Source organism: Argiope bruennichi, chromosome 7 (assembly GCF_947563725.1).
Source record: "Argiope bruennichi chromosome 7, qqArgBrue1.1, whole genome shotgun sequence".
Taxonomy (NCBI): Eukaryota; Metazoa; Arthropoda; class Arachnida; order Araneae; family Araneidae; genus Argiope; species Argiope bruennichi.
In genome coordinates this window covers 27727106-27743114 of record NC_079157.1, presented here as the reverse complement: position 1 = coordinate 27743114, position 16009 = coordinate 27727106, and the positions used below count along the sequence as shown (strand labels likewise).

Below are 16009 nucleotides of genomic sequence, written 5' to 3'. Positions count from 1 at the left end.
TACTCTATACCATTAAGTATGGCCTAGAGTAGGCCCTGAAACTGTAAACAGCAAGAATCGTTATAAGCAATCAATGACATCTAAGCTAAGATTGTTTTCTGTAAAGAGAACTAGTTCTCGATCAAAAAATTTTACCTCAGAAAGGAAGTAGATATAGGGTGCTCTAATATACAGGTTTAGAACTTGTAAATCGAACAAATACTAGATTTACTAAAATTTTAACTAATAGTTGTTTTATTCAAACTGTAATGGTAGATAGACTTTAAACAGTTTTGATTATAAGAAGATTTTTTTTAACTTATATAAATATTAATAGCGGTGTCTTAAAAAAACTCTTTTATTCTTATTATTTTTCTAATTTTAACCTAAAATATATTTCTGAATTCATTGTAATAAATATATTGATACTTATGATCAATTTTTCCAAGTTCATTCCGAAACATCACTCATATCTAATCAAAATGAATTTATCGTTAAACTGAAAATTAGCGTCTAAGAATATTTGCTTGTTTGTTTTTGTTAAAAATATATGTTTATATATATATATATATATATATATATATATATATATACTGTTCACATTTTAACATCTGTAATGTGTAACTTAAATGCAGGAATTATAAACAAAACATTAACGTAAATCGCTCAATGTGGTACACTGAAAAAAAAATTAAGCATACCCCAAGAACAATTTACAACTGTACATACTGTGCAATTATTATCAGGAGGACTTGGGCAAAAGTTGAGGTCTGTTCCACACTGGTGGCGTTCGTATTATACATGGCTTGAGATAAATAGAGGACTTAGTACTCAATAAAAAGTGAGAAAATATCTATTATAATAGTGAATTTTTGTATAAGAACTTCGTCTTCTGGTACTGGTAGGCAAAGAAATGAGTTCATAAAACTCCGACCTATCCGGCCTTTTAATTATCCTGCCTGCCCTTCCGCCACATTAGGCGGGATACTCGGGAGTGCATTATATTGGTAAGATTTAATTAAATTAGTTGATTGCCTAATAATTAATTGAAAAAAAATATTAAAATTTTAAATCTTCAGTGAGCAGAAAATTTTAAAACTAAAACATATCAAGGGAGTAAAAATTCTATTTCAAAATTAAATTTTTGCAAACATGGAATTGAATTAAGTTAAATAAAATGTGTCGAACACGTACTTGCTTATATCCAATTGTTTGCGTCTTTTGGAGAACGAACCATGAGACACCTTCAGTGCACATTGGTGTCGTGAGAGAACCAGTGTAACCGTAATAAGAAGCCGGAGATGCAGGTAGAAGTTTGTTGAAATAGAGTGAAGATTTCAGTCGTGTAGAATCATCTTTGTACAGAACTTCAGACAAAATTTCAACAATTGGTTTGAATGCTTTGTTATCTTTCTTCGCCGCCTGGAATGTCACAAAAAAGTAAACCAATATGAATACTGCTAAATGTTGCTGAAAAAGAATATTTGAAGATGATCATAAACATTGTGTTATGCTACTGATTTCTCCTCTTCTAGATGGCTCTGTTGAGTGTTTTTAAAAAGGATTGTATACTGGTTAAGTAAATAAATAAGTAGATGGAAGACATCACCCAAGTATCACACAAATATTGTAGAATATTGTATAACATTGATCAATATCTGCAATATTGTTTGATATATAATATCGAGCAATATTATATAACATTGATTGTATAACATTGATCAATATTCACAATATTGTTTGATATCATATAATATCGATCAATATTGTACAATATTGTATAACATTGATCAATATTCGCAATATTGTTTGATATCATATAATATCGAGCAATATTGTACAATATTGTATAACATTGAGCAATATTGTACAATATTGTATAACATTGATCAATATTCGAAATATTGTTTGATATCATATAATATCGAGCAATATTGTACAATATTGTATAACATTGATCAATATTCGCAATACTGTTTGATATCATATAATATCGAGCAATATTGTACAATATTGTGGAACAGACTGTGCTACCGGAGCAATCTAGCTTCATAATTGGCATCCATAACAATGCTTTTATTCAAAATAGTATATGTAGTTTTATGCAACCTAGATTATTGAGAATAAATCGTTGGAAAAGTAATTCTAAATTCTATATTTCTAACAGAAAGATGCAAATGATAAAATGAATGTTTTTAAGACTCCGCATGCTTGGTTTTGAAAAGAGGGATATGAGGAAGTGAGAACAATTTATTCCTTTGTTTTTAGTTTTAGAATTACAATTAGCATGACGCAGTCGTGAGCATCAGAAACGTTTTGTTTTTCAAAAGATTGTTTAAAGAAAATTTATGAATTAATTAATGCATTTGAACAAAAATTTCGCAAATGATTCAAAATCCTCATTAATTATTTTGTCTCCTCGTTAAGTTATTTTTCGCTATAAAGAGTTCACGAATGAAAACATCTTCAAAAAATCCTGTTAAAATGTCCTAGTAATTAACCTAAAGAAATCCCCCGACCTGCAGAAAATTTATTTTTATCCTCTATATTGAAATGATATTATCATAAACTGGCGATTATGCGCAGATGAGTTTCTGCCTGAAACCGATCATTTCTTGCATTTCGCCCCTGGAGGGCGCTACAGTAAATTGGCATAGCCACGTGATGACGTAACAGAAGCTGAAAATCGAAACAACTTTGTTCAAAGACATTCTATAGAACTTTGATGCATAAGCGAGATTGGCCATTTCTGAAAGATTGGGATTTTCTTTCATGAACATCGTTAAGATGCTACATAAAAAAGAATTTTTATCCATCAATATATTTGTATATTTATTCCGAATTATTAATTTTTATCTCAAAATTTAATACGTTTTTTTTTATTCTCGTTATAATAGCATATTCAAAATTTTAATTTATTTAACTCATTGCATTTACTGGTTATGAACCACACATGCACAAGTATGAGAGACAGTTTTTGTTCTGATAGATTTCGTTCAAAATGTGGTAGAAATTTGCAATTTTGATTTGGTGAGACTACTTTTAATTCTTTTACATGCACAAGTACGAGAAGCAGTTTTCGTTCTAATAGATTTCGTTCAAAATTTGATAGAAATCTGCAATTTTGATTTGGTAAGACTACATTTCATTCTTTTACATGCACAAATATGAGAGACAGTTTTCGTTCTAATAGATTTCGTTCAAAATTTGATAGAAATCTGCAATTTTGATTTGGAGAAACTACATTTTATTCTTTTACATGCACAAGTATGAGAAACAGTTTTCGTTCTGTAGATTTAATTCAAAATTTGGTAGAAATCTACAATTTTGATTTGGTGAGACTACTTGAGAGACTTTCATTCTTTAAGTTAGTTGCGTGTTTATAAAATTATTTTCAACAATAGGAAGTCTGACAAATGTGCAGACACATAGAATTCCTAAAATGGAAGGTGCAAAACTGAAAATCATCAAAATCTCTAATACAAATTCTTTGGAGATGGAGATATTTTTTTATGTTTGTTTCGCATTCAGTAAGAAAAGACGCCAACTGTTACAAAATAGAAGATGAATATCAAATGAAAATGTATTGTGCCTATAGCATCACGCAAAGAAATACAGTGTGCGAAGTACTGAATTAAATAAACACAATACAATGAAGGCATATCTTATTTAAAATAAAACAACTCGAATAGTGAGATGAATAAAAGATTGAAACCAGTAATAAGTTCATTCTAAAAGCCATTAAAACTTCCCACAGAACTCTTTAATTCAATTGAAATTATAACTACAAGTAACAACCCCCGAGGGCACTTCGAAATGAGAAAGAGATGCTTCCGGTATGGTGGTTGGATGTCGCCACTCTGGTGGGTATATAAATAGGTGGGGGTCTGGCTCCTCCCATCGATGACGGGACGTACTTCCTTCGAGAAGGGCTGTACCATGGCCGGTGATGGCCCTTAGGACAGAACCACAGTTCTCGCCAATGTTGCTGTTGTGGCGGTCCGGTCATCCAGTATTCTTTATCTGTGTGCCTTTGGGGGGGGGGGTCGGTGATTCATTAATATATAACCACAAGTAACTTTGTAATGTCAGTACGGGATTCATCAAAAGATCTATAAAATGCTTTTTGTAGGTGATCAATCTTTCCCCAATTCACTCATTATATGAACTTTCATAGCATTGTAATGGCGTATTGTTTGACAACGGATTCTGAAACCTTGCGAGCTTTTGCGCATGCGTTTGGATGGGTTTAATTCGTCAAAATAGGGTTGAGAGGAAAGATGAAAGGAGAAGATATTCACATTTAGCAAAAAAGTGAACTCGTATAAATAAAAATAAAATAATAAGGTCAGAAACGACACGATACTCACTTAAGCATGAAATAAAAATTGAACGAAAAAGTATCTAATAGGGTGGCAATAAAGGTCAAAGAATGACGAAAAATAATGGAAATGCGCTTGTCCTTCTGCGCCTAACCCCTTAGTGAGATAGAATCTTAAAAAAGTGGTCGTCCCAGGATACTGAAACGAACATTATATGAAAAAGGAAATTTTCATTCATCCTCTTTAGTATGCCGAAAAATAAATCTGTCGGCTTTTAAAGCTTATTCAATGTTTCGAAATTATTACGTGTTACGGAATTATTAAACAGTGTTCTTCACTTTACATGAAAGTAGTAGAACTAACCAACTGCGATTACATCGTCACTTGTTACAATGTTTGTAACTGAGTTTGGAACATGAATGGGATTTTTAAGACTTTCAAAATAAATAGATCACAATGTTTTTTTTTTTTTTTTTCCTATTACTAAATTATCTAATTTTAAAATGAGCAAGCTGTTTAGATGTTAAACTCGCGTGATGTATAATTAACTGAAATTAGGAGCACAAAATACTTAGTAAAACAATCACGTAAAGTATTTAAAAATAATCTTACCTGAACCAGAACTCCTACGACAGCAGTTCTGCCATCTGAGCTATTATGCACAAAATGAGCCTAGAAGAATAATTTAACACATAAAATATTTAAAAAAATAAGACAAAAATTGATTTTACATCAATTTTATTTTATAATATTTCAATTGTATTTATATATATAAACTGCACAGATTAGAAGTTTCAGATATAAAATGAAAATTTACGTAGGAGAAAGGAATTTTAAGTAGGAGAAACGTAGGAGATACAGTTGTTAAAAAAGGTTCGGGTCCAAAAATACTAATTTACATACTTAATTTCAACATTTAAAGTATAAAATAAATTTATCCTGTATAGCATTACGACTATTATATAATGAAAATCATTTAAAATGTTATCTTGTTTTAAGAAATACAAGAAAAACCCTATAAAAGAAATAAAAATAAAATAGTGGCCTATGTGTTTTCAAAATAAATTTCGGAAAAAATCATAGCATAGTTTCGAAAATAAAATAAAATTTCTTATATTTCATAGTATATTGACTATTTAAGTCCTATCATTACACTCCCAAGTCCTAAAGAATTACGTTATAGCACTATTCCAACAATTAAAGGTCATTAAAGGTTTTTTAACGTAAAACGTAATGTACGGTTTAAAAATTCCTTGGAAAAATGAGAAGGCAGATTTAAGTTAATTTTTTGAGTTAATTAATTAGAGTTATTTATTTTTTAAATTTCACAAAACAGACAAACAAAGCCAGTAAAGACAAAGATTCTTAAAATTATTATTCATTTCATTCTAGAATTTTTTGAAAATATGCTTTTAAGAAATTATAAAATGAATGACAACTTTTAATGGGAGAATCTATTAGACTGCTGCCTGAGTAGATTATAAAAACATCTAAAGATTAATTAATTTTTGAAAAATTAATTGCCACTGTTTTTATGTTGTGGACATAATAAAAGCATTACAATATTATTTATTATTATTTTTTGTTTTATTTTACCTCTAAAACACAAAGGAACATGTTGGTTACCTAAGACAGTTCTCTTAAGTTTTATACTTTCCATTTCTATGAAGTTTGAAGTTATTTATAACAATTTAAAAGAAGAATAAAATTTTAGAAGTATGTAATTAATAACATTTAATATCATCAAATAAGCAATAATTTTATGCACATGTTACCGTTAAAGTATGAAATCCGTTATTTTATAGAATACCTAGTTATTCCATGAAATAACTGATCGTGTACGTTAAAGCGTAAAACTCTCTTGTATTTCATGGTTTAACTAGTTATTTCATAGAATAACGATATGCATCCCGTAAAATAATCTATTTCATATATCTCGCATGACAAAAATCGAAGAAGTACCGGATGTAGAAATATCGCTCCGGTCGGTTGCTACAGCTCAAAGTTTAGGTACTGGTTAGGGATTTAAAAAACGTTCGTGTAAAACCCAGTGTGTCAGCAAAAAATGTTTTTGTTTTAGAAATAATGTTCTTTGTAATTCCAAGTGTCATTTTAGTAATCCTTGTCGTAACAAATGATTTTATGGTACGTTTCCATAAATACCATTTATACGCTGCATAAATTAGATAAATTACTTCTTTTTGATTTGAATTGTCTATCAATAGTTTAATTTCATTTTAGATCAATTGTTTATTTTACACTTTAACTGTCTCTCATTAGTTAATTTATAGAATACCTAGTTATTTCATAGAATAACTAGTTAAAGTATCCAATTAATAACATATTACACACTTTAACGAACACGATCAGTTATTTCATGGAATAACTAGGTATTCTATGAAATAACTGCATTATATACTTTAACGGTAACACATATATCAATCTTTAAAGGTGGACTATGCAGTATGGCTACAGAAACCTATGCAATTATTTCGAAAACACTTTTTTTAGTGAAATATTTTTCTTTTTAAAAGTTGTTAAATGATTAATGAATCCGCCTTGTCATTTGAAACACGAATTTAATTGGATAAGTTTACTGAAAATTAAAATAATGTGCATATAAAATAAAAACGGAAGCATCATACTACGAAATTAATGATTGTCAAAAACCCGAGATTGAATGTTTTGATGAATGAGTATGAATGCATTCATAACGTTTGGAAACATTGATTATTACAGATAATATATCAAATTAAATTAAAAATATCAATAAAATTTTTAAAAAAATTATACGGAAATGAAATTGATATCATTTAAATGATAATTCTTTGTCTTAAGATAATATAAAAACTATTTTTGTACGATAATCATTTTGGAAGATATGAATATCAATGTACATATGCAAATGATAATGATTACTTATCTGGATACTGTTAAGCCTATTTTTGTCATCGATTAAATTTTCTGTTTGAAACCTATTTTTTTAAATTTTTTATATCATATTTCTTCTAATTGAATGTATTTTTGTTGATACGGTGAACCATTTCCGGAACATTTCTAACAATATTTTAAAGGTTCATTAATTAGCTTAAAGAAGCGTTGAACTCAACGCAGTTGTGAAAATGTTCATGAAGCAGCCTGGAATTCGTATGATGATTTGTTTACATTTGACTGTTGCCAATCGACAATAAGTAATAAGCGCGATTTCAGTCCCATGTACATTAGCGTTTTATGAACATAAATAGTACACATTTCTGATTCAATAAATATGTTAAAATGTGAATTTATATGATATTGAAACAAAGAAAATTTGAATCTGAAATTTAAAAAGCATTTTTAAGAGGCCAGAGCATATTTCAGTGTTCTGAAATATTTTACAGCGCTGCTTATCTCTGAGTTACAATAACACATATACACAAAAACATGTCAAAATGCACATTTAATATCTGACGTTGAAGTAAAAAATGTGTATTAAAATTTTAAAAGGAACAGATGGAATCCCAACTCTTGAGAAACTGTACTGAATTTTAACTTGAAGTGACCTAATAAATATGTTAAAATTCAAATTTAAAATTTGAAGTTTAAGCAAAAAAATTTCTATTGAAGGTTAAAATAAAAAATTCTTGAGGCGAGGTTTAAATTCTCTAGAATGTCTTAAGGCATTGTTTATTCTTGAATTGAAGTGACGCAAAAAATATGAATATCCGAAACTAAATTAAAGAACTTTTATATTTGAAAAATTAAATGCCATTTTTTTAGATGAGGTGTTTATTTCATCTGGTAAAAAATATCTCAAGATATCGAATAAGTTAAAAACATGAATTTGGATAAAAATTCGCATTTTTATTTTTTGCAGTTTGAAGAAATAGATATGTTTCTGGTTCTATAGATATAATTATTTTGCCTCTATGCCAATTAGAAGAGAAATTATAACAAATTATTGACAAGTAAGTGATGCTTATTTATAAGCGTTCGAAAACTTTAAATGCATTGTCTGAAGAATAAGTTTTTTTTCATAATTATTCCTTCATATCTCAAAAAACTTACTTAGTGAACTTACTTATGAAACTTACACTTAGTGCTTATGTTAAGCAGAATGTAATAAACTATGAATTTGAAGTTGAATGTTCTACAAGTGGATTTATGATTGTTTAATATAAACGTTATTGAAAAGATTCAAAAATTTCATAGATAATTTCATATATTACGCACAAAAATTTAATTTTTGAATATAATTCTTAGATAATGGCTGGTTAAACTCTAAGATATGTTATAGATGTATATCTTAGAGTTTAACTAGCCTTTATCTAAATACAAATAAAAAAAATATCTAATTACAAATAAAAATGAAAAACTGTAAGAATTTCCTTCTCTAGAACATACCTAGTTTTTGTAAATAAATGTAGAAATTTACATCAAAATATGCTTTTTCTTCAAAAGCTACATATATATGTAATGTTTTCGAATCCGGTCGGCTAAATAATATGTAACATATTATTTTGGTTTAAGCAGATTGCAGGTTTGAAAAAATAGACGGGACGTTGTAGTTTTAATTACGTTTTAATATCCATTTCGGGAAAGCATAAAGCGCAGTGCGACAGAAAAAGCAGAAGTATGAAAGAAGAGAGAAAAGGGCCGAACAGGTAATGATATGTTTGACGGAGCGCCTAGCCCCGAGGGTTGGGGCTTAATCTCCGGTAGATGGAAAACTTTTATAAGACTTGGCTTTCAGTATTTGACGTGATCATCTTCCCAAAAAAGTCCGATGAACTGGGTTACAGGAACAGACAGGAGATGAGTGAGGTGCATGACGAAGCTAAGGTAATTAATGTCTGACAGGATGTGATAAGAAGTGCAACATGGATTGGGAAAACGCTGCCGAGCAATTTATTAAGTTTATGAAAAATAAAGTTAAGTAAAAATAAGAAGTAATTAAAATGGAAAAAACAAAAGATTAGGGAGGGCTAAATCAAAATATTACGAGGTCTTTTAATACGGAGATTAGGAACATATTTAGGAATATCAAGAACTGCTTTGTTATCATGATTGTCAATATTTTTGAAGAATTTTTCAGCAAGTTTTTTAATAAATTTTTTAAGTGGAGGGTAATCAAGTGCTTTATACATATTGGTGTTTGGCATATACCAGTAGCAATTACAAAATCTTCTGATAAGGTTGTTTTGTTGAATTTCTATTATTCTTAGATTAGATTTAGCAGCGTATCCCCAAACCGGACATGCATATGTTAAAACTGGACGTAAATAGGCAGTGCAAATAAGTATTTTGTTGGCCCTGCTCATTTTGGAGTTTCGAGAAATTAAGGGAAAGAATTTACGAGTTAGGTCTCGAAACTTCTTTTTAACATAAATAAAATGGGGTTTCCATGTTAGTTTATTGTCAAGAATGACACCTAAATATTTGCATTCCTTAGACCACGGGATGTTTTGATTTTTAATTTTAATTGGGCGGAATTCTTTAAATACATGATTTTTTGTGAACATGATAGCTTCAGTTTTGATAGGATTAATTTCTATTTTCCATTTATTGAACCAGTCTTCAAGAGTTTTGAGATGCCTAGTGAGTGCTATTGAGATGAAGTTTGGATTTTTATTTCTATCTAGTATTGCAGTGTCGTCGGCATACATGCAGAGCATGGTATTAAATTGTCTTGGTATGAGAGAAAAGGACCGAACAAATGATTGCTCGCCTTATATAAGATAGGATTTTTGGCCAAGCGCCAATTCAATACACATGGTGACCTTTGACACCTTTTCAAGTTCAACCGAAGATATCACTTTCTCTTGATACGTAGTACTGATGGCGTATTATTTTTACAGAGGAATTAATTAAACCGAAAGTGGAATTGGATCACGAAATAAGAGAATATTTTTGAATGAAGTTACGATGGACTAAATTAAGATTATATCTTGGAAATTAATTTGGATTAAATTAAGAGTTTGAAATATCATTACATATATACATAAATATTTTCATTTTTATTCATAATTTTATCCTTATATTAATGAAAAAACATCACATAAACACTAATATATATATATATATTTTGAAAAATCTCCTACGATCTTAGTTGGATATCTTAATACATTTGTGGTGACGCTTTATAAGCCAGATAACAGCTACGAGACATGAGAAATTTCTTTTGTCTAGTGGTCTTGTTACTCGGCTACGAACCCAAAGGTTGCGAGTTCGATCCTCGCCTATCGCTAATAGCAATATTGGTGACCCGATGACGCAAAATACGCAAACCTTCATACAACTGTTGTGGCGCCCTCTACCAGAAATAAATAAAAAAAAAAAAAAGCTGATAAATAATTAGCCAATAAATAAATAAATAAAAAAAATGAAGCTGATAAATAATCAGCCAAAAAAAATGAAGCTGATAAATAATCAGCCAACAACAACAACAAAAGAAAAAAAATGATGGATAAGGCGCAACAGCCAATATATCACCACTAATAACAGCAAAAACAGGGCAAAAAATCGTTCGTCTCACCTCCGACGCACTGAAGGGGGAGTAATGTGGTGACGCTTTATAAGCCAGATAACAGCTACGAGACATGAGAAATTTCTTTTGTCTAGTGGTCTTGTTACTCGGCTACGAACCCAAAGGTTGCGAGTTCGATCCTCGCCTATCGCTAATAGCAACACATTACTCATTTCTGAATTGAAGTGAAAAGCGAAAATTACAGAGAAAATATAAACTTAAATACCAAAAAAAAAAGAAAGAAAACTATATGAGAATCTTTCAGATACCTCCATTTCAAATTTGCGTCCATTCAAGGTATGCTCCCCGCCTGGGTATTTTTCTGATCCCCAATGAAAATGAAGCTGTTGAAGATTGTAATCTATTCCCTGAACTGTAATCCCACGTTTGACATTATCTTGAGGTGTTATCATCACTATAGGAAAAAAATATATATATGAAGATTCAAATAGGAAAGTTATTTGGTAAGAAAATTAAGATATAAAATTTTATTATCATACTAGCCGCCTTTGGCAACCAGCCGGTTCGCCAATCTTAATGTTCGCTAAAATTTTAATAATTAAATATTTTATGCAATTCCTACTTTAATAGCTTCTACATCAAAATATTTTAAAACTTCAAATTTTGAAAGTCATATAATTCACTCATAATATTATGAAGGCCTTCAGTCATAACGTCATATGTATCTCTAATTTTCTGTTAGTTCCCGTAGAATTTATACTATAAATTAAAGTGGAAAGGATGAATCTGCAATTAATATAATAATATTTTTTACTGAAACAAAGTATTTTTTTGTTATATGATTACTGCGAACAGTCACTGAGCGTTTAAACTTTATGGACACTAACGAATATCTTTCTTAATTTATGTAATATTTCAAGTATTTGTTAACAAAATATTATCAGATTCATCATGACCAGATCGATTAATAAACAATGTTTAATTTTAAATGCATCAAACACTAAGAAAATAAAACGAATCGTTTAGAATAATCGGTTTAAAAACAGGTTTAAAAAAAACCTACTTAAGAAACTATGATATTAAAACTATAAGCATATACAAAAAATATATGACTGACATAAATACAATTTAATTACAAAAGCATGAAACTAACCTAAAAATAATTAAAATCCATTCCGCATCCGTTGATAATGGTTGTCAACAATCAGAACACAATGCGCATGCGTGAATTTTCAACGCCAGTTACGGTAATGCAAATGCGTGAATTTTTCTACGCCAGCAGATTAGAAAGGCAGATTCTATGCAGATTATACATTTTTAATTTCCTTTATTCTGTGTTATTTTAATTCAAAAGTACTTCAGAATGAATCTGAAAGATCGATTCATTAACAATGTATAATTTTAAATGCATGAAACATTAAGAAAATAAACAGAATCGTTTGAAATAATCGAAAAATCTTAAGCCTAACCTCATTAGAGTGGGGGAAAAAAACTGAAGCCCTACTCATTTGGTGGTGGTGAAAATGAAGATTTTTTTGGCGGAAAGTTAGTTTTTAATTAATAATTAAAATTATAATTAAAAATTCAAAAAAAAGGACGACAGGTGCACATTCCCGACCTCCAAGGTATACATGTACCAAATTTGGTAGCTGTAGGTCAAACGGTCTGGCCTGTAGAGCGCCAACACACACACACACACACACATATTGAGCTTTATATAAGTACTAGCCGCCTTTGGCGACCAGCCGGTTCGCCAATCTTAATGTTCGTTAAAATTTTAATAATTAAATATTTTATGCAATTCCAACTTTAATAGATTCTTCAGCAAAATATTTTAAAACTTCAAATTTTGATAGTCATATAATTCACTCATAATATTATAAAGGCCTTCAGTCATAACGTGATATGTATCTCTCTAATTTTCTGTTACCCCTCGTAGAATTTATGCTTAAAATTAAAGTGTAAAGGATTAATCTGCAATTAATATAATAATATTTTTTACTGAAACAAAGCATTTTTTTTAATAATATGATTACTGATAATAGAGTCACTGAGCGTTTAAACTTTATAGGCACTAAAGAATATCTTTCTTAATTTATATAATATCTCAAGAATTTGTCAACAAAATTTTCTCAGATTCATCATGAACGGATCGATTCATTAACAATGTTTCATTTTAAATGCATCAAACACTAAGAAAATAAACATAATCGTTTAAAATAATCGGTCGAAAACAGGTTTAAAAAAACTACTTAAAAAACGATGTACTAAAAACTATAAGCATATATCAAAAAATATATAACTAACATAAATACAATTTAATTACAAAAGCATTCAATTAGCCTAAAAATAATTTAAATCATTGAAAAGAGGTTAAAAAAAACTACTTAAAAACGATGTGCTTAAAACTATAAGAATATACAAAAAAAATATATAACTAACATAAATACAATTTACTTACAAAAGCATGCAACTAACCTAAAAGTAATTTAAATCGTCCGTTGCTAATGGTTGCCATGCCAACAATCAGAACACAGTGCGCATGCGTGAATTTTCTTCGCCTTTTACGGTAACGCAAATGCGTGATTTTTTCTACGCCAGTTGGTTTAACGCTATGCAGATTATACATTTTTAATTTCCTTTATTCTGTGTTATTTTAATTCAAAAGTACTTCAGAATGAATCTGAAACATGGATTAATTAACAATGTTTAATTTTAAATGCATAAAACATTAAGAAAATAAACAGAATCGTTTGAAATAATCCGCCGAAAAATCTTAACCCTAGCCTCATTACTGTTGGGAGAAAAAAAGAACTAAAGCCTAAATCATTTGGCTTTGGGGAAAATGGAAGATTATTTTGGCGGAAAAGTTGGCGGTGGGGAAAATGGAAGATTTTTTTGGCGGGAAAGTTAGTTTTTAATTAATAATTAAAATTCTAATTAAAATTTCAAAAAAAGGGACCCCAGGTGCACATTCCCGACCTCTAAGGTATACATGTACCAAATTTGGTAGCTGTATGTCAAATCACCTGGCCTGTAGAGCGCCAACACACACACACACACACACACACACACATTGAGCTTTATTATAAGTATATAGATAGATTATAATGTAGGACTTTTTAATTTCTTATCACTGTTGTATTATCATCATTATAGGAAAAAATAAGATATATGAAGCTCAAATTAAGATTTTAATTTAATTCAGACAACTAAAATTAAATTCTTGTTGGTGTGAACAAATGTTTATTTAGAGATTATAATTTAAAATATGAAAAATAAATTATGTCAGCATTATGAGAAACAATTTAATAATGACAATATTTTAATGAGAATGAGAGCATTATGAACGAATGTATTACGAGAAATAATTTAAAAATGGTAATATTTTAATGAGAATGAGAGCATTATGAATGAATGTATTATGAGAAATAATTTAAAAATGGTAATATTTTAATGAGAATGAGAGCATTATGAACGAATGTATTATGAGAAACAATTTAATAATGACAATATTTTAATGAGAATGAGAGCATTATGAACGAATGTATTATGAGAAACAATTTAATAATGACAATATTTTAATGAGAATGAGAGCATTATGAATGAATGTATTATGAGAAATAATTTAAAAATGGCAATATTTTAATGAGAATGAGAGCATTATGAATGAATGTATTATGAGAAATAATTTAATAATGACAATATTTTAATGAGAATGAGAGCATTATGAACGAATGTATTATGAGAAACAATTTAATAATGACAATATTTTAATGAGAATGAGAGCATTATGAATGAATGTATTATGAGAAATAATTTAAAAATGGCAATATTTTAATGAGAATGAGAGCATTATGAATGAATGTATTATGAGAAATAATTTAAAAATGGTAATATTTTAATGAGAATGAGAACATTATGAATGAATGTATTATGAGAAATAATTTAATAATGACAATATTTTAATGAGAATGAGAGAATTATGAACGAATGTATTATGAGAAATAATTTAAAAATGGTAATATTTTAATGAGAATGAGAGCATTATGAATGAATGTATTATGAGAAATAATTTAAAAATTTCAATTTTTTAATGAGAATGAGGAAGTTATGAATGAATGCATTATGAGAAATAATTTGATAATGACAATTTTTTAATGAGAATAAAAGCATTATGAACGAATGTATTATGAGAAATAATTTTATAATGACAATTTTTTAATTAGAATGAGAACGTTATGATTGAATGTATTGTGAGAAATAATTTTAAAACGACAATTTTTTTAATGAGAATGAGAACGTTATGAATGAATGAATTAGGAGAAATAATTTAGTAATGACAATGTTTTAAACCAAATTTTTATTATTAAACTATAATGTAGGATTTTTTTATCGTATGCATATTATGTAAAAGGAAAATATTATTATCGTCATAAAATTCGAACTCTAGATTTTGACGAATCTCCGCATTTCAGACCCGTTTGTTTCTGAAAAATACATTTTTGGGATTATATCTGTTTGTCTGTGTGCGAGCATGACAACTCAATTTAAGCTATCCGGATGAAATTTAGTATATGGGCTTTACGCCATATCTGTAAATTTCTATTAAATTTTGAACAGAAGTCCTCAGAGAGGAAGCGTGTCTTTCCGAATTTGAATTAACGCGCCAACTACAAAACAAAGAGAACTAGATGGATAAGATTTTGTCCATACGTTTATCATTTAAAATGTAGATATGTATCTAATGTGGAACCGAAACGTCAGTGGGTTGACCGCCAGTCGGTCTGTAATTTCAAATCATGCAAATGAAATAACTCAAAAACACAGTGTGTTAAGTATATGAAATTTGGTATGAGATTTTGTGATGATAACTATAGTTTAGTGTCAGATTTCGGTTTCAATCGATACATTTAGAATATACATTCAATTTTCTGGTACTTGTAATTAATCTCATCCCAACGATTACTCACCAAATATCATACACTATAGGCTTTTTCGTAACTAGTTCGTCAACGGCATGCGGTTAATAATACTCAAGTGTATTCATTAGCGAATATCCGAACATTAATAATACTCAAGTGTATTCATTAGCGAGTATCCGAACATTAATAATACTCAAGTGTATTCATTAGCGAGTATCCGAACATTAATAATACTCAAGTGTATTTATTAGCGAGTATCCAAACATTAATAATACTCAAGTTTATTTATTAGCGAGTATCCGAACATTAATAATACT

General features: G+C 29.1%; 2 protein-coding genes across 5 annotated transcripts in view; both read right to left on the bottom strand.

Moving 5' to 3' along the window:
- Positions 1-16009, bottom strand: part of LOC129975949 (carbonic anhydrase 12-like) — a 137576-nt gene that overhangs the window by 37212 nt on the left and 84355 nt on the right. The gene's annotated exons all lie outside the window — the stretch shown is intronic.
- The window catches only part of LOC129975951 (putative carbonic anhydrase 3), a 30683-nt gene that overhangs the window by 1873 nt on the left and 12801 nt on the right, over positions 1-16009 (bottom strand). For all 4 annotated transcript variants that reach the window (XM_056089258.1, XM_056089257.1, XM_056089256.1 and 1 more), the window contains exons 5-7: positions 11076-11221; positions 4914-4973; positions 1174-1401 (exon numbers count right to left, since the gene is read on the bottom strand). In XM_056089258.1, coding sequence (XP_055945233.1) covers positions 1174-1401; positions 4914-4973; positions 11076-11221 — 434 coding nt within the window. The remainder of the gene's footprint in view (positions 1-1173; positions 1402-4913; positions 4974-11075; positions 11222-16009) is intronic.